Source organism: Hemicordylus capensis, chromosome 6 (genome assembly GCF_027244095.1).
Source record: "Hemicordylus capensis ecotype Gifberg chromosome 6, rHemCap1.1.pri, whole genome shotgun sequence".
Taxonomy (NCBI): domain Eukaryota; kingdom Metazoa; phylum Chordata; class Lepidosauria; order Squamata; family Cordylidae; genus Hemicordylus; species Hemicordylus capensis.
This window is the reverse complement of record NC_069662.1, coordinates 102,204,983-102,225,274: the sequence shown is the minus strand read 5'-3', so window position 1 is coordinate 102,225,274 and position 20,292 is coordinate 102,204,983. Positions and strand designations below refer to the sequence as shown.

At 41.8% G+C, this 20,292-nt stretch overlaps 1 protein-coding gene across 4 annotated transcripts in view; it reads left to right on the top strand.

The window, feature by feature from the left end:
- The window catches only part of LOC128331672 (collagen alpha-6(VI) chain-like), a 130,595-nt gene that overhangs the window by 7,587 nt on the left and 102,716 nt on the right, over positions 1-20,292 (top strand). For 2 of the 4 annotated variants that reach the window (XM_053265375.1, XM_053265374.1), the window contains exons 2-6: positions 434-675; positions 1,170-1,251; positions 9,676-9,764; positions 11,520-12,128; positions 15,892-16,479. In XM_053265375.1, the coding sequence (XP_053121350.1) occupies positions 9,689-9,764; positions 11,520-12,128; positions 15,892-16,479 (1,273 nt within the window). In that variant the 5' untranslated portion in view covers positions 434-675; positions 1,170-1,251; positions 9,676-9,688. Of the gene's footprint in view, positions 1-433; positions 676-1,169; positions 1,252-9,208; positions 9,384-9,675; positions 9,765-11,519; positions 12,129-15,891; positions 16,480-20,292 lie in introns of those variants that run through there. The other 2 variants (XM_053265377.1, XM_053265373.1) reach the window with 2 other exon arrangements.

Genomic DNA, 20,292 nt, shown 5'->3' with positions numbered 1-20,292 from the left:
ATGAACCCGCCAATCTTGGCATATTCGAAGTTACTTGCTGCAGGGAACCTGACATCTGTAACTGAGATCTGAAGTGAGTGACATATCTTAGGTTATCTGCAGTAAGTAGGTTCAAAAATGCCCAGACTGGTTGGTGTGAATGTCACACCCAGTCTTGGCACATAACAACCTATAAATGCAGTAGGAATGGGGAGTGTGTATTCCCAGTGCTACAGGTGCCACATTATGGAGCTTCAGGTGCCACATTATGTGTGAACCCATCTTTAGAGATGTTGACTTGCCTGAGCTTATTTAATGGACCCGTGGTCAAGCGGGGTTTGATCCTAGATTCAGATCCTTGAAGTTACGCAGTATATTTCAGGACTTCCATTACACAACATTAAAAAAAGAAAATCAATCCTGGATTAATGCTACAGAGATGTTTTCCTTCTAGGACAATCCAGAGCTTTGATTCTGTTTATACCAGAGTCCAAGAGTTCTGTCTGGGAGGGTATTATCTAAGGAGTATACATCCAGGGAATGACTTGGGAGGATTAACTTCCAGTCAGTTTCCAACAAGGGTGGCTAGCCTCACACAGCTGGAATGTTTGATGCTTCTGGAGCTTCCCAAGAGAGTTCACACTGCAGACCATATGGGCCACTAGTCATTGTCCATGGGGAACCCCAAGCATTCTGGTAAGTACAATACTTAGGATCTCCTTCACTATTTCTTCACTATAATTCTGTTACTGCTTCCATAAGGGGAGGGGATCCTCTCCATGAGTCGGCCAAAGAAATAGATATCTTTCTTCACAGAGACATTTTAATGTTAGAAGATTTTTTAATGCAGCAATAAAAACTCAGTAGGCGTATTCCATGCTTCAGTTCTCCATGTAGATAAGAAAGTCATTGGTTACTGTAATATATCTCATCTTATCTTATGGAACGTTTAGACCTGAGTTGCATTGCAAGTTAATTGTTTTTTAGTACCTCATTATTTATTCTGTAAATAAAATGTTCCATTGCCTGGAGTGGGGGTAATGAGGGGAAATAAAGAGCTTTCCCAAATGGTGCTTCTGCTTTGTAAGACAAGATCGGTTTCAAGATTCTTGTTTTTTTAGCACACTTTAAGGGGAGGGGAAACACTGGATTTATAGGAAGTTGAGTGCATAATTCTTTTCATATTTTAGTGCTTAAGACTTTATAAATGACTTCTTGAAGAAGAAAGGCAGTGCAGGAAAAGTAAAAGTACAAGGAAGAGAGCTTTTCCAGGTAAGAGGAAGGGTCAGCCTTCACATTTATTTAAATAGACTGCAGCAAGATTTGATCTTGATGCTCCTTGTCCTAAAATTCACAGGAAACAAAATCAAGAATAGAATTCCTTTGTGGAGAGGTGCAAAGCGAACAAGTGATACCACTGGTCTGTTTAGTGATGCAATCTAGATTCCAGTCTAAATACAGATCCTAACAAATGTTCTACATAATTGTTCTATATTCTCTTCCAGGTAGGAAAAAGAATGATGGGTGACAGTTTCTGCCAGCAAATCCGCTTGTCATGTGTCATGTGTTTATAGCAGAAAATAAGAGATGCAAGTATTGCATGAAATATTCAGCATTACCTCTAAGAAGTGGGGTGTGTGTGTTAGATGTAATACTGGATGATATTCAGAAGATCAGGAGTACAATGTCTTTTCAACTATAGCATTTTATGAGATCTGAGTTTGAAAAGTATTGGTTTTAATAGTGGAAAATGTATTATTATTTTATATTATGATTATTAGAAATATTTATATCGTGCTTTCCAATAAAAAGTTCATAAAGCAGTTTACATAGCAAAAGCTTACTAGGTAAAGTTCCCAGGTAAAACTCTTATTTCATATTCCAAATTCATCTGAATAAGATGATCAGATATAGGGGTAGTGAGTACTTTAAAATGTTTCCTTTTATAGTTTTTCTATTTAAAAAGAGGGAGACTTATTTTGTGTGTTTGCCTAGTAAAAAAAAAATCCATTATAAGAGGCAATTATGTTTGAAATGATGCCTAAAGGGTGTGTGAGTGAGTGTGAGGGTGTATGTGCTACATAACTGATGTGGTAGAACATAGCTTTGTATCTCCATTTGGAATATTGTTCTCGTGTCACCTTTTGCTACCTTTGATAGTGAAATGCTGAAAATGTGAAAATGAAGGTATCAAATTATTTCTCTGATCTGGCATTTGCAGTCAGTTATGGAGCTGGTGAAAGGGTCATGTGTGTTCTGGGGAGAGTATATGTATATGTATATGTATATGTATATGTATATGTATATGTATATGTATATGTATATCCAGAGGCGTATCTAGGGAAAATAGCGCCTAGGGCAAGCACTGAAATTGCGCCCCTTGTCCGAACATCCAACACCCATCTTTCAGATAACTTTATCATAATATCAGCTGAAAAATGCAAGTCAAGCTCGTTAATCTTTTAATTTTTCAAAAACAATTTAGAAAACTACAAATTTCAGTATGCTGGGGCTCATGAAATACCCAAATACTATGTGGAGGTATACTTGGAAAACTAATGTCTAATTCTCTACTATGTATTGTAGCATCACTATTACATAAGTTTTTAAAAGAAATGGAGAATTTGACTTTTCCCTGTTTACTTTGAAAATAATTAAAAAATATGCAGAGTAAACTGTGTCACTGCTTGGAATATATTCTAGTATTTCAGAAAGACAGTTAAAATGAGAGAAAGAGAGCAAGAAATTCCCAGTGGGCCTTATTACTAAGGCTAATTAATACTAATTTCACACTGATTGAAAGACAAACTCACTATTAATAGCCATATTATTAAGACATCACATTTAACTCACTTATAACAAGAAGCAAAGAGCAAATGAATACAATCCTAGCTCATAAGCTTCAGCTCATTATTCACAAGCCCTGATTCTCTGTACATAGTGCCAAACTGAATATGTGTACAGTGACTTATATTATATTAATTAAAAAAAAATAAAAATACCTGTAGGCCCTAAAGGCTGTGGGGTGGGACTGCAAAGGTTCCCGCTCCCCTCGCTGGCCTCTAGGGCTTTGCAGGGACCATTTGAGCATGTGTGGTGGCCATTTATATATATATATATATATATATATATGTATATATATATATATATATATATATATGTATATATATATATATATATATATATATGTATATATATATATATATATATATATATGTATATATATATATATATATATATCCGCTGAAAACAAAATGGCTGCCACACATGCTCAAATGGCCTCTGCGAGGCCTGGCATGGGGGCCTCACAGAGGCCATTTGAGCATGCACAGTGGCCATTTTGTTTTCAGTGGCCATTTTTTTAAAAAATTGATTTTTAAAAATGGCACCCCCCTTCAAGTGGCGTCCGGGGCACGTGCCCTGCCTGCCCTACCCCTAGATATGCCCCTGTGTATATGTATATGTACTGTATATGTATATATCCCCAGAAACACATGGCCCTTTCACCAGCTCCATAACTGAACAAGACTGCAAATGTCAGGTCAGAGAAATAATTTCATACCTTAGTTTTCACATTTTCAGCATTTCACTACTACTTACAGTATATTATTCATTCATTCGTTCATTCATTCATTCATTCATTTAATTTCTATATCGCCCTTCCAAAAATGGCTCAGGGCAATTTACACAGAGACATAATAAATAAATAAGATGGATCCCTGTCCCCAAAGGGCTCACAATCTAAAAAGAAACATCAGATAGACACCAGCAACAGTCACTGGAAGTACTGTGCTGGGGCTGAATAGGGCCAGTTACTCTCCCCCTGCTAAATAAAAGAGAATCACCACGTTAAAAGGTGCCTCTTAGCCAAGTTAATGGAGAAGAAGAGAAATAGTGCATGGAGAATGATAATCACATGCAGCGACTGGGAGCCATGTTTCCTTTGCCTAGTTACTAGGCATAAAGAACTTTTGGACACAGGGTGTTCTTTGAAGAAAATGGTGATACATTAGCATATCATGTGTGCCATGCTTCTTTACACAAAACTGTCTACACAGTGGCTTGAGACTAGGGATATTAGAGAGTTATCTTAGATCATGCCTTCTTCTGCATGATCCCCACCACACATTAAAGTCATCTGAGGAGGTCCGTCTTCAGTTACCACCAGCGCGTCTGGCCTGCATCTGTAACATAACAAAACTCTCAGAGGCAGGCCTTCTTTGTAGCTGTTCCTGGGCTGTGGAATGCACTCCCAGGGATTTTTTCACACATGGCTCTGTGCCTTAGGGTATCTGAACAGCGAATCTGCTTTGCAGCAGATTCGAGGCATTTTAATTTGCTGGATTAGATGGACCATTCGCATAGCCATCAGCACCTCCATCAACACCTTCGCAGAAAGCAGAAGCCCGGGAGTTTTCCCCCAAAGCTGCTGGAAATAGAGGATTTTTTTTACCCATGACATAACCCGAGCTAAGCCAGAATTTGCAGCCTCCCTTAGGAGAAAAACAAAGTCCTGTCTGTCCTGGTCCCTGGTAGCCCGCAGGGAGGTCAGGTTAAATCCAGCGAATATGTGGACTGGCACACTCCAATCAGGAGTGGATTTTTTTTGCGGGGGGGAGAGCCCTGTCTGTAAAAAATAAAGGTAAGGATAGTGGCTGACATGAAGGGCAGCGTTCTCTTGTCGAAATGTTCTGTGCTGGGGCTATTGTGGACTTGCAGATAGCCCTGACACTGTTGAGAACAAGTGGTTGCTCAAGCAGTGCTACCACAGTTAATATCATTTGCCACAATCAGAGGTGCACCTAGATAATTTTGGAACCTGTACCTAAAGGCTTTTGGAGGCCCCCTCCCACTCACATACACAGTATTTTAAACAAATTTTTAATGTGGTCATACCACCTGGGACAGGCTAAAAAGAATTTGGGGGTCCCCAGGGGGTGTGGAGGCCCTGGACTTTGGCCCAGAAGTCCAGGGGTAAGAATGCCTCTGGCCATAATGGGAATAACCCCAGTGCTTCTTGTGTAACCACTCATTCTTCTTAACAGTGCCAGGGCTGCCTTTGCATCTGCAACAGCCTTGACATGGAGTGTTCTATCAATGGAATGCTGCACATTATGTAGGCCAGTTTTTGTGTGTGTATGAGCAGTACTTCAGTCAAAATTTAAAGTCTGCATTGCATGCCCAGTAACATCTGCCCAGAGGCGTATCTAGGGAAAATAGAACCTAGGGCAAGCACTGAAATTGCACCCCCTGTCCAAATATCTGGCACCCATCTTTCAGATAACTTTACCATAATATCATAATATCAGCTGAAAAATACAAGTCAAGCTTGTTAATCTTTTAATATTTCAAATTCTATTTAGCAGTGGATGTAGTCAGACCAAAAAATGCTGGAAAATTACAAATTTCAGTGTGCTGGGGCTCATGAAATACCCAAATACTATGTTGGGGTGTACTTGGAAAACTAAACAGAAGTGACTGTCTAATTCTCTACTATGCATTGTAGCATCACTATTACATAAGTTGTAAAAATAAATGGAGAATTTGACTTTTCCCAGATACTCTGAAAATAATTAAAGGATATGCAGAGTAAACTGCGTCACTGCTTGGAATATATTCTAGTATTTCAGAAAGACAGTTAAAATGAGAGAAAGAGAGCAGGAAACTCCCAGTGGGCCTTAATACTAAGGATTTCACACTGATTCAAAGACAAACTCACCATTAATAGCCATATTATTAAGCCATCGCATTTAACTCACTTATCACAAGAAGCAAAGTAAGAGCAAATGAATACAATCCTAGCTCATAAGCTTCAGCTCAGTATTCACAAGCCCTGATTCTCTGTACATAGTGCCAAACTGAATATGTGTACAGTGACTTATATTATATTAAATTTAAAAAATACCTGTAGCCCCTTTGAGGGGCTTCCTAAAGGCTGTGGGGGGGGGGTCTGCAAAGGTTCCCCCTCCCCTGCTGGCCTCTAGGGCCTCGCAGGGACCATTTGAGCATGTGCGATGGCCATTTTTTTTTTTTAATGGCCACTGAAAACAAAATTGCCACTGCACATGCTCAAATGGGCTCTCCGAGGCCTGGCATGGCCTAGGGCCTCACAGAGGCCATTTGAGCATGCGCAATGGCCATTTCGTTTTCAGCAGCCTTTTTTATTTTATTTTTTTATTTTAAAAAATGGCGCCCCCCTTCAAGTGGCACCCACTGCACGTGCCCTGCCTGCCCTACCCTAGATATGCCCCTGTGTCTGCCACATATATATTGTGGCGATTCTCACTATGGAGAGAAACTGGGCTAAGGGCACCCAGCCCAGTGTTCCCCCATTGTGAGAGCTACTGGGCTCATCACCTAAGAACCCCTAAGAACCCCTCCCCTAAAATGAGGTTAGTGGAGCAAGTGCTCTGCTAACCGTGTTTTACTGATCATGTGCTGCTGCGGTGCAGCTCTGTGCTGCAGCGACACATGAGCAGACCCACGACCAGGAGGTGACAACAAGCCTCCCCACCAGGGGCGTAGCCAGGGGAGAGAGGGCCCGTGTTCATCCCTCTCTCTGGTGGCCCCCCAGAGTGAGGGAGATAATGGAGAAAATAGGGAGCAGTGGAGAGGGAGGGCCATCAGGAGCTGGGGGCCTGTGAACCCTTTTGTTCAATTATAGCTATGCCCCTGCTCCCCACCTTGGGGGTCTCCCTAGGATTCCCCGTGCATTTAGAATCACATTCAGTGAAGCTGGAACCATCTTGATGCAAAGTTTGGTGAAAATCAGTTGAAGAACAACATTCCTCTACAATGAAGAATGTACACGTTGCTTCTTTTCATAGCTAATGAACCCTCCCTACTTTAAATGTAACCTTTTTCTCAGGCCATCCTGGTGATGCATTATATTTGACATATACTCACTTGTGTGGTCCTGAGCATCCTAACCACATTAATAGAATTACTAACCAAGGTTCTCCCCCTGCCCCCTGCCCAACTAGTTGATTTAATATCTCTATCCTGATGTTTATTCTGTGGTGTGTTTGCTCTGAAAACTGTCCAGAAATGCCATGTTTATCAAATGTGATTCACTGCTGTAGATCGTCTGATCTGGAAACAAGCCATTGTAAAAACTGCAGTTTGCTTTATAGAAGGACACATTTTCCTATCCTCAGACTGCATTGCTTCAACCCCAAGAGACAAGTGTGCTTTCATAACTTGATAGTATAAAGAGTCAGGTAATGCATTTTATTATATGATATAAAATGATAATGCTGGCATATCACTTTACCAGGTTAGTTGCCAGTGAGTGCTAATACCTTTAACATGACAGAGCAATGGTGCTTCCTACATCTACTGTGATTTCAACAATCACAAATACAAGGACACTCTGAGGTCCAAGTCAAGTTCCAGTACCCATGGCAGCCTCAGCAGGCATGCTATGGGATAGTGAGTGCAAGCACCCCACATGCCTGCTGCCCCTGCTTCAGCTCTGCTCCTGCCACCCTCCCTGTGTGGTTCCCACCCTTGCTGTCCCTGGCCTTGCCTCCTTCACCCACATGCTGGCTCACCCTCTGCCCCCACCAGCCTTGACACCACTCTTCTGCTCTCTATCTGGCCTCACCTTACAGACACACACCTGTGCTGCTGTCTGGAGATCCACCTAGCAGCTGAAGTGTCCCACTGGTGTCTCCTATCGCCATTGCTACTCTAGCACTAATATGTTCTCTTTTCCTCTATCCCTCTGAACTTGGAGATTGAGCAAAGCTTGGTGCTGGACAGGGGCAGCTTCCCCATAAGGTGAGGTGAGGTAGCAGCCTCAGGTGGCAACTGTGCGATGGGGCAGTGAGTGCAGGCATAATCTCACCTGCTTGATACTACCGCCCCACCTCACCTCCACTCCTGCTACCCTTCCTGTGTGTTTTCCCCTCAGGCATCTTTCCCCTTGCCAACTGCAGCATCCCACTGGCTTCTCCTATTGCTGCTGCTGCTGCTCTCCCAGCATCCATGCCCCCTCTCTCAGAGAATTTAGTGCTGAAGAGACAACCGGAAAGAGAGTGAACACTGGTGCTGGAGCAACTGCAGCAGTCGGGGTGGCCAGTGGGATGTTGCAGCTGCCAGTGACATGGGCACACCTGGAAGTTGAGGCAGGGCTGGCGCAGTGAGAAGAGGAGCAGCATCAAGGCCAGGCAGATTGGGGAGGGGAGAGGGGTGGGGTGGGGTGGGGTGGCATCAGTACCAGCTCCAGTGAAAGGGTGGGACCAGCAAGTAACACATTGCCTTTGGCAATGAGCAGGCCTTGGTCTGATGAAACCAAGAAAATGGCTGAACCCAGTCAATTTAATCACGTATTATCTTACAAGGGGCTGTTTGCAAGTGAGTAATCATATGCAAAAGTATTGATGTGTTTTTAATGAATTCAGTTACTTTTTTGTTTTTCAATGCTTCACATTGAAAAATGTCAAATTAAAAAATGTAGGGGGGAAAGTGAGTAATTTAGAGTCGGGGATTGTGCTAGAAAGTAACAAAGGCCCCAGATCACAAAATAGGGAAGAGGTCCTGTCAGAGTCCAGGGGCTGTCCCAGGATGCCCTGGAAGCTTTTCACTCTCCATAAAGCCGAAGTCTGGGATGACTTTGTAATGTTCACAATGGTGTCTAGGCTGGAGAGAGTTCATTCTGGTGCCTACTTCCGGTACCTGCCACCAGCTCCCTCTTTCTTTGTGCCTGAGCTGGTTGGTGTTCTGTCCTCTAAATCCACAAACTGTTAGGCATTGGCTGATGTGGGTTGCCTGTGCATGTCTTTTGTCATGTTTGCATCTGACTTTTCAAAACAACCCTTTGTTTCTCCTCTGAACTAAATCAGTCATAATTTATCAAAATATGTTTCGGTTTCTAGACAAGGTATTGTGCTTGGCTTGTTCTAAAAAGAGATCTCTGGGAGTATCATTCAAAGGCTAAGATACACTCGGAAAATGCTTTGACCAACAGTACAGCAAGACCCTCATTTTTTGGAATCAATTCCTCAGTCTGGTTTCCATCAGAAAAATTATACCGCAGATCAGTATCAAATTGCTGCAGAAACTTAAACCAGAGGGGCTTCTGAAATGCATAAACCCAGCTTGCTTGAGTAATCACTCCAGTGAAATGTGCAGCTGTTAGATGACGTTAATGAACAGTTTATTTTTTTGGAGGTAGATTCTAATCATTTGGTTTGCCATAAACAACTTTGTCTGCAGAGCTTTATTTGTCATGCTTAATTTGGAAACTGCTGTTTCCTTTCTCTTAATTGCCATAGATATTTGCCCCAAATGTTGTGTTCACCAGCTGGTTTGCCATTACCACACAATCAAAAGTGAATCCAGATGACACTACTGTCTGCTTACAGAGAAAAGGACTTTTTCTATTCTTGCTTTTCTTTCATGTGAGTCATACTGGGTTGAGTCGCATATGCCTGTATGCTACTCAGTGACTCCAGGAATAAGTGATGACTTGAACATATGAATGGACCATCACCACTAAAATATCACAGAAGGAGCTTTCATACCAGCTTCTATTTCCTCAGATGAACTAATTTTGAATGGAGTCCGCTTGGCTCACTCTTTCAGCTTTATGTCTTAAAGCAATGTGTGTGAAACAGATGTAGTATTGTGCGAGGGCATGTTTTTCAATATGAATAATAGTTCCTCCTTTTTGTTAATTATTCTTTTATCTAGGGGTACATTCAGAATGGACAAATGGAACCAAGTTTTTATTCTTGTGTGTCTGAGTGCTTTGTTCTCCACTGCTGATGCCAACACTGCTGGTAATACGTTATTCATGCTTTTTGTGGCACCCAATGAAATAATGCTGTTTGCTTTAAGCAGAAATAGTGCTAGGCCATGGGTATAGCCAGGTCACCAGTTAGTGTGGGTGTGGGTGTGGGTTGCTGGGTCAGAGTCCTATGGGTCCCTGATAGCATGCTGGGCCCATGCCCCACACTAGCACGTGCTGCTTCCCCCAGTGCTGCCCAGTTAGGTTTCCTGTGGGTGGAAGTACACCATAAGCATGTTGGCCTCCCATTCCTCCCATCCCATTCCATGATGGCCTGTGCCAGAAAAGCTAACTAGGCGGCCCTCTATGGTTTTCTCCTTCAGCTGTTAAAGGCTTAGGGGCACTGCCAACAAAAGAATGATAGCCCTAGGTCTGAAGGAGAGCTTGTTTGCTTTCTCACAGGCTCATATGTCCTTCCTGTACAATTAAATGGAATTAAAAGCAAAATTTCCCTAGATATTGCTCTGCCAACTCAGAAGAATGGCAAAGCAATTATACTGAAAAGAACCCCAAACAGAAACTAACAATCAAAATATATAAATAGATTGGATCATGTGGTCCCACAGTTTAATCAGCTATAAATATTAAACAATGTCATTTCATCAATATCAAGATACTGATCCCAATCGCTAAAAAACCCTATCTAATAAACTCACACTAAAACACACACATAAAAGTTGTATATAAATATATACACAAAGTCTCTTTAAAAATCCAGAAAATCAATTTTAAGGTGTATCTTGAACTATATGGTCAAAGTCTTTACATGGACCTTACTCAGGTTCCATGCATCTGTCCCAAGTTTCCACTGTGCTTGGGGGATGTACACTTACATCCCTTGGGGGATGTAAGTGTTGGGGGATGTATTCAGTGTTCTTTTATAATGGGGCTCAATCCATATGTAGGTAATAACTTCTCTGATGAAAATATGATTGATGCTTCTTGGAGCTACGCCAGACTATTTATGATAGGGTTCCAGTGAAAATTGCAGGGGTTGGAATGATAGTATGAAAAGAAGAAGAAAATATTAATTAACTTTGAACTTGGTTGAGTGGAGCTTATTTTGGGGGAAACTCAAAGCAACAGAAATCCCCTGAAATTGTAATTAGACAATGAACATAAGAAGAGCTATTCTGGCACCACCTAGTCTGCATCCCACTTCCAATATTGGCTTCCCGGGAACCTATGGGCTTCCTGGGAACAGAGAGGTGTTCCCAGAAAGCCCATAAGCAAGGAATGAAGGCAACAACCCTCCCCATGGTTTCCCCCTCATCTGGTATTCAGAGGTATATTGCCTTTGAACACTGAGGTTCTATTTAGCTAATATGGCTAGCAGATATTTAGAGACCTATCTTCTAGGAATTTGAATCAATACTTAAAAACAAATTACCTAGTGTGACCACCACATCTTGTAGCAGTAGATTCCATAATTGTGCTTTATGTGAGAATGTACATTTCTTTCATTTCTTTTGTTTGTCCGTTGAATACTATGGTAAGAACAGAAGTACGTTATTGTTATTTCTTACATTTCTATCGTGTCCTTTCTTCAGTGAGTTCAGTGTGGTGTATATGAGCCCCAACCTTTTATCCTCACAACAATCCTGTGAGGTAGATTAGATTAAGAGATGGTGACTAGCCCAAGGCCACTCAAATGAACCTCATAGCCAAATGTGAGGATTTGAAATGGGGACTGTTTCTAATCCAGCACTCTAACCACTGCACCACATGTTGCAATGTTTTTCTTCAGTCTGCAGGGAAGCTTCTGTTGCAGACATTGTGTTCCTGGTGGATGGATCCTGGAGTATAAAAATGGAGAACTTCAAACGGATGCAAAACTTCCTGTACAGTTTGGTTAATGGTTTTGACACTGGAGAGGATAAAATCCGGATTGGACTGATTCAATTCAGTGATAAGCCCTACAATGAATTCTTCTTGAACACCTACCACCACAAACAGGACATCTTAGAGAAAATACAGACCTTGCACTACAGAGGAGGGAATACATACACTGGAGCAAGTTTGATGTTTATGCTAGATAACCAGTTCAATGAAATGGCTGGAAGTCGACGCAGTGAAGGTGTCCCTCAGATTGCAGTAGTGATAACTGATGGGAAAGCTCAGGATAAAATCAGTGAGCCAGCTGCGGCAGTCAAGAAGGCAGGCATCATAGTCTATGCTGTAGGTGTCAAAGATGCTGTTTTGTCTGAGCTTCAGGAAATTGCTAGTGACCCGGATGACACACATGTCTACAGTGTGGCAGATTTTGATGCTCTGCAGGGTATCTCTCAAAATGTGCTTCAAGTGCTTTGTACTACAGTAGAGGAAGCTTCTCGACATATCACCCAGGTTTCACCAGGTAAATCCACATGGGTCTATGTATGGAGAATCTTTTCCCCCTCCTTTCTGTTTGAGGAAAGGCCACGGATCACAACATATGGGTTAATCAGCTTTTTTATTCTCTGCCACCTCATTCTGTATCATTTTTAACCAGGTGCTAGGTCCATAGTCAGAGAAGGGAATTTGTTGCAGTTGTGCAACTTCTGTCTCCCCATTCCATCATGAACTTGATGAAAGATGAGCTAGGCCAAGAAGGACATTTTCCACACCTGACCCTGTGGCGGTGTGAAGCTTCGGTGAATACTACACACGCCCCCTCAGATACTGCAACCAACTGCCTACCAGTTCAAAGGCCCCTTAAAGATAGCAGAGCCCTGCTGCATTCCTGCGGCACCATGGAAAGCACACAGGGTGAGAAACAGGTGAGAGGCGCCATCATGGAAGGCACATGGTGTGAGAGAGGTGCCTTTAAAATGGAAAGAGGAGGCACTTACTGGCAGGCCTTCTGGTAAGCGCCTTCTCTTTTAGTTTTAATGGTGCCTCTTGCCACTCCCCCACTGCCTTTTATTACCTTTGGAAGCAAAGAGGAATCCTCACCAGATTCCCCTTTACTGGTACTCGAACCGGCGAACTGGTCTGCGGATGAACTGGGTTTGGTCTGGTTTGCTGATGGACTGGACCCCTTTTGCCAGGGTCTGTGATCAAATCGGTTGAATTGCCCAAGTTCACCATAGACCAGTTCAATTACGGACCAGTTTGGCACATCCCTAGTGCTGAACCGGGCTTCGGGTATTTAGAGCCGAATATTTACACAGGCCTACTGAGAATGAGATGTGAATGTCATTAATGCAGCATATCAGAAAGTGGAAAGGAGATACCTTTAGACAGAATATGCATTTTAGTCAGCTAAAGATTTTACTGTACATTCAAAACACGGATCAGCCCAGTACAAAACAGCTATTTAAATATTATCTCTGGGAACAATTTTTTTTTAGCTTCCCTTCTCTAGTTTCAGTTGATGGTGGGTTCTGGCAGCAGTTTTCTTCCAGGAGTTCTTTCTCAAGGAGTCTTGTGGATGTTCAAGGTTACCATATGAAGCAATCTCCATGGAGCTATCCAGAAATATCAATGAGCAGGAATGCTAGATGGATGTCAACTGTTGTTCATGTCATTTCCCTTTAAAAATCTGTATGAAATTTCTATTATTCCACCAATGTCATTACAAAAACATTTCCATGGAGGGAAAAAATGTTACATTGGAAGAGGCTCAAAGGGAAATATATTTTAATCTGGTGTTTCATAATAGGTTAATGGGCTTATACGAGACTTGTACAACTTGTGGCTGAAAACTTGTGGCTTGTCCTATCAGGCTGAAGAGCAGCTTAATGGTTTCGGGAATCTCTTGTTTTTTCTACCCGAAAAAAAGGGAAACAACTGGCAGGCCACAATACATATCTAGAGGACTTGTTTGGCTTGGTGTTTGGACTTCTCTTATCCTGGTCTTTGTTATGCAGTAACAGAGTCAATAATATTTGGAGCAAGGTTCCCATAAACGCCCAAGCATAATTTATCTGGGCCTGGTACAAATAAAGGAATAGAGGGCTTCCCCCTCCTTAATCTTCTTTTCTTTTCTTTTCTGGCAGAATTGGAGGACTGATTGGTGCCCTTCAGGCTTTTCATTCCCTTTGTTTAAGCTCCTTACATTTCTGGATGCCTTGTTGGTCTTTATAGCCAGACAGGGCAGTATTGCACATTTATATATCTCAATTACACACAATTGGTACATGCTCTTTAGACACTGTCCCCTCTCCCTGGGATGCAGAGTCAGCTTTTCTATGTACTCTGGGGACCAGAGGCCTACCTCACTTATTCTCGCATATTCTGATCTCACCATCAGCACTGACTTCCTCTCCTCCTGGGATCTCAGTGGCCCCGTGCTTCTCCCAGCCACTTGGCTTACCAGGTCTTAGCACACAAAATGTTTACGGGAGCGAAGGAATCCTGAGACTTGAGTAGTACTTGAGTGTCACATAAGATGGTTCTCTTTCTGTTCCTAATTATAAGTTTTATTCTCTCTCCCTCTCTCAGGCTTGGGGCTGAAGTTTACTGTTCAGAATGTTGCTTGTTCTGTTCAAACAATGGGCCACTTTGGAAGATACAGCTGGCCAGTATGAGCTGCGCATGCACAACTCCTCCCCACCTGATGTGCTATTTTGCCACCACATATTAGTACAAGGGGCAGAATGTCTGAACCAATCCTCACTGTGTGTGATTGAGATTCCCCACACAATTATGTGGCAGTGTGGGATGCTATGCTGGGTGGGAAGGAGCCCAGCATGCCTGCTGTGTTCCTTGCCAAGTGATTTGGCAGTGGTAGTATAGTCCAAATTGGCCCACTGATTTTGATTGGTTCCAGTGAATCTCATAGGATCTCCCAAGAACTGGGCATCCCATATAAATACATAGCTATAAGGATCCCCCCCCCATTTATTTATTTATACCAGTTGTTCCCAACCTGTGGTGTGCGAGGGTACTGCAGGTGGTCTGTGGCAGGAGGGGGGAAGATAATTTAATAATAATGAACATCGGCCTTCTCATTAGGTAAATATTACCGTATTTTATGGACTATAAGACTCACTTTTTTCCTCGAAAAATATCCGCCAAAATTCAGGTGCGTCTTATATGTTTTAACAGTTTAATATGTTAAAACTCTGAAAAACTGGGTTAAAATTAAGGTGCGTCTTATAGTCCGTAGCGTCTTATAGTCCGTAAAATACGGTATCTTTTCCCCACTGATAGGCCTACTGTAGGTAAATGTACTGTGACAAGTTGCAATAAGTTTGTGAGTTGAGCACAATAAATTATTAGAAATAGCTGCATTTAAAAAATTCTTCCATATATAAATTTGACTCCCATCAGCCATAGGTTATGTTAAAAATGTTTTAAATGACTTACTTACATGGTGGTCCACAAAAGCTTTTGATAATGATGTAGTGGTCCGCATAAAGGAAAAGGTTGGGAACCTCTGATTTATACAATTTCTAGATTGCTCTTTAGTGGCTTACAGACAATATAAAAACATCATAAACATCTTCAAGCAGATCTATTTATTTATTTACTTTTATATTTAATAAAGGAGCCCAGAGAGGTGTACATGGTTGGACATGGGCCCCCTTGCATATCTATCTTGCAGACCCTGCTCTCTGTGCTGGAACTATATTAGCCATTGCCAGAGGCACCAGTAATGCTTTGCATCATATACTAAGGGCTTTCTGAGCAATTTTGTTAGCACTACAATAGTAGGCTGGCAACCTGCATGGTGCTACCTGTCTTATCTGGGACAGGATGCTACTTTAAGTTGCTGTGACCCAAATATATACTAGTAAATTTTTACAGCATCAAAATTAAACACATTTGAAAAACAATTCATATTGGGGTTGGTCAATGAAATATTTATTTGTGTATCACAGAGTTACTATCCCACAATATTCCATCCCATATAGGGCCTTTACACTCAGTAACATCCATTTAATAATAATATATTAAATATCCATTTAATAATATCCATTTAAAAGACACATACACACATTCCAAATCCACAGCAACTCAGCGATAAACAGCAGAGTAAACCCACACACCAAATTAACTCAGAATGTATTTTCATCAAATGCACATCTACATAAGATAGTCTTAAATATCAGTTTGTGTTTGAAACCAGGCGTAACCTCAAACAGAAAATAACCTCTTCTCCCTATTCCCCACCCCACTTCTTTCTCATTTAGTATGCCAAAAAGCCACTGTAGCTGATGTCGTATTTTTGGTGGACAGTTCAACCAGCATTGGTACAGAGAATTTCCAAAAAGTGAAAAACTTCCTGAACACACTGATTTCCAGTCTTGATGTTGGCAGCAACCAGATCAGAATTGGATTGGCCCAATACAGTAGTGCTACCTTCACAGAGTTTCTGCTAAATCAGTATTCCTTGAAAAATGATATTCTGGAACAAATACAGAATTTGCCCTACCGGGGTGGAAGCACTTACACAGGTGCTGCCTTAGATTTCATCAGAGAAGGGTACTTCACTGAATCTGCTGGGAGCAGAGCACAGGAACATATCCCACAAGTAGCCATTCTACTCACAGATGGAGAATCTAATGATGAAGTCAAAGGTCCAGCCAGCAAATTGAAGGCAAGAGGAATCTCACTTTATGTGGTAGGAATTGGCATCCAGGACACTACTGAGCTTAAAGCAATTGCCAGCAGGCCTTTTGATAGGTTCTTGTTCAATATTGACAATTTTGATATCCTTCAAGATCTTTCTAGCAATCTTCTCCAAACTGTGTGCTTTGCAGTGGAGAGCCAGGTTAAAGGTAAATAAAATTATCTCATGTGATAACATTTATTTAAATATTTTACTGCTTTATTAGTGTTACGTTTGCCATAAGATTGTGATGATCCTGCTTCTTCTGGGTTACATCTATTTTATTTGGGTATTAACACCAGTGGTTCCATGATATTGCTCAAAATGAAAAAGGCTGGCAGAAAGAGAGGCCCATATTTAAAATGTTAGGCACTAGACCGTAGGTTAGTAAAACCGAAATTTCCCAAGAAAACTGAATTTGAAGGTCAGAGTTCCATAGTCCTTATTAGTTAACTGTATGATTTCTTTCCTACTTCTAAAGCCCCAGAGCCTTTCTAAATGAGAGGGTTTGTTGCAGTAGTATTGGTGAGGCCCACCATTTTTTTAAACAAAGGGAAATGGAAATGGAAATAGTGGTCATTAGGATAGTTGGTGCAAAAGGTCGATGCACTGAAACTCCATCTCCAACAGTTTGATCTTTGGGAATAAGAAGAAGTAAATTAGTAACTTGAAAGAATACAGAGAAGAAATCTGACTTTGGGGTCTAGGCAGATTGCTTATTGTTTCGGTAATTGCCCCACCTACATATCCCACAGAAACCCATTGACAGTGTTTACATGCTAATCTAATGTGCACCAAAACTCCTGCATTCAACATAGCAAAAAGGGAGTATTTTATTTGAGGGCTATTTGTGACAGAAAAGTGTGGAATGGCATGAACAATGTTTATATGGATAGCCACATTCCCTGTGGAAATCAACACTGAAGTTGGTACAACTTACCATTTAGAAAGGCTCCTCGTAAGTGGTAATGTTTTCTTTTATTAATTCTCAAACAACCCTAAGAGGCAGGTTGCTGTTATTCCCACTGGAGATGTTGTGGATAGACATATGCCCCCGCATCCCCAAGAACACTTAGGAAATCCATCGCAGCACTAAAACTGAAACCCAAGACGTAGATATCAAAACCCCTAAATAGGATCTCTGGCCTGTATGTGTATCAATGCAAATTCATGCTAAGGTGTCCCAAATGGCCAGACTAGATACAGAGGCTATTCACATGTGTGTGAAAAACCGGGCTAAGAGACCCCAGCCTGGTTTTGCATGCACGTGTGAACCACTGGGACGGGGCCCAATCCTGTTGGCAACACAGCAGCAAACCTGCCCTGTGAAGCCTTCCCCTAAGATGGGATTAAGGGAGCGAGTGTTCCCTTAACCCTATTTTTTGATAGTGCAGGGAGCCCAGGGAGGGGAGGGGGGAGCCCCATGATGCATCGTGCACTCGCGCAGTGCATCACTGTATTTCCGGAGGCTGGGATCACATATCCCGGCCCCTGACCCTCCCCACTGCTTCAGTGCTAGTGGCATTGTCTGGGCGCATGGGGAGCATGCTCAGCAATGTTTCATTGATTTTCTGCGGGAATTTGACCCGCCTTCACCACAGCCCGCTCTTTAGCCCTTCTCACTAATCGTGAGAAGAGATTCATGAAGTAGGAGGTCTGTAACAGGATGTCTTTTTTTTTTTTTTGCTCAAAGGCAGCTGTGCAGGGGAAGCAGCTGGCAGTTTGGATTGGGACCATGGTACTGGGGCCGAGTGTTAACCTTCCCCGCAATGCCATTTATCTGACTTAAATTGTGTCCCTAGTTGCTACTAGCTATGGTGTGTGTGTGGGGGGGGGCAGAATATAGATACTTATATCAAATCTTTCCCCCTTCTATAGCATCTTTGGTGGTGGTGGTGGTGGTGGTGGTGGTGGTGGTAATGGTGGGGAACAGATTTAAATCAGATAAACAGTTCAAGTGGAAAAGGTTAATGTTCTCCCCCAGCTCCAATTGAAATCTCTCTCACACACACTCTTCAGAAAATGCAAGAGGGCCAGAGCAATTCTGACTGGATATTTAGTAACAAACAATAGATTGCTCTTGTACTTCAATATATATATATGATGATCTAAGAAAACCTTCACCATACTTAATTTTAGACATATCTGATTATGAGAATATATATTTCAATCTGAGTTTAAACTGACCTTTTATTACTGATAAATTGATATCTCACAAAAATGTTCATTTGAGAAAGAATAAGACTGAACACAAAGCCCTACAAAGTGTGTAAATGCTGGAAATATTGTGCACATGCATGAAGGAGAGGGGTGATTTTTGGTGATCTCTTTTTCCATCTGCAGCCTCTTGTGTCTCCTGAAAACATATCCCTGAGAGTGCTGCATCCCTCAGGGACATATTTTCAGGAGGCACAGGCAACTGCAGAGAAATATTTGCTTTTTGCTGTGTGCAGGTAGAAACATTACTTGTAGCAGTCTTTCTCAGTTTGTCAGGCAAAGTCTTGTGCAGCCAAAAAATTTCTTATTTAGATAATATTGTAAGTGTTAAAATACAGTTTGGGCACTTCTGTGTCTGTCATGGCAAATATTTTTACCCACTAGTTAAATATACAAATGTGTATCCCACTTCATCAGGGTAATACTCCAGTGTTGGATCTATGGAATTCAGTGGTATATTTATCAATTTAAAACATTTTTACCCCAAACATTAGAGCAAGTCCTACCAGGGTAGCAAGCATCAAACAAATAAAACAATTATAAAATAAAATAAATATGACAACAAAAATCTGAGAAACAGCAGCCAAAACAGAACACCAACTAAAATTAACAACCAAAAGTATCTCAGAGGAGAAGGGGTTTCACTGCCCATTTAAAAAGCTGTGAAGAAAGCTCAGCCTGATTAATTTTCTTTGGAAAGGAATCTTGAAAGCACAAGGTACAATTACTCTACGCTGTCCTACTATGGACATGTTAATAGATGTCTAGATGTTCGGTAAAGGCTGACTCAGGAAGCTGCAGTGGGGTTAGAGGGAGCCAGTCACATCTAAGGATATGCTTAATCAGTTTGAAACTTTTGTAAAGGTGACCAAGTCTCACCAGCTGCTAAGGCTTAATAGCTGGCTTCTGGCCAGCCACTGTTGAAAACAAGAATCTGGGCTAAGTGGACCCTTGGTTTGATCCAGGGGGGCAGATATTCATAGAGCTTAGACCAGCCTGAGATCGAACTCCCAAAAGCCTTGGTAAGCATTCATACCTTTAGCAGAGGGTACCTGTTTTAGAACTGCTTCCCTTGTAAACATGAAGGAATCTTATGCTGGTTGAACCAAAACTTTATTCAGAAGCAATTCCATTTTATCCTTGACCTTTTCTCCTCCTTTTTCTTTCTGACTGCACCCCTTACACTCTCTACAGGATCCCCACTGGGACAAACCTCCAAACAACAAAACACATATGATTACCAGATAGAATTACCAGCAAGTACCCCATAGGAAAATAGGAAGCTGCCTTATACTGAGTCTGCCCATTGGTCCATCAAGTTCAGTATTGTCTATACCAGGAATTTTTAACGTGTGGGTCCCCAGATGTAATTGGACTTCAACTCCCATAATTCCCAACCAAAGGCCACTGGGGCTGGGGATTATGGGAGCTGAAGTCCAATAACCTCCAAACAACAAAACACATATGATTACCAGATAGAATACAACAGTGCCCTGTCAGGAGAAGCTTCTTCCATTCACAGAAGGAGTATTGCACTCTGCAAGTACCCCATAGGAAAATAGGAAGCTGCCTTATACTGAGTCTGCCCATTGGTCCATCAAGTTCAGTATTGTCTATACCAGGAATTTTTAACGTGTGGGTCCCCAGATGTAATTGGACTTCAACTCCCATAATTCCCAACCAAAGGCCACTGGGGCTGGGGATTATGGGAGCTGAAGTCCAATAACATCTGGGGACCCACATGTTGAGAAACCCTGGTCTATGC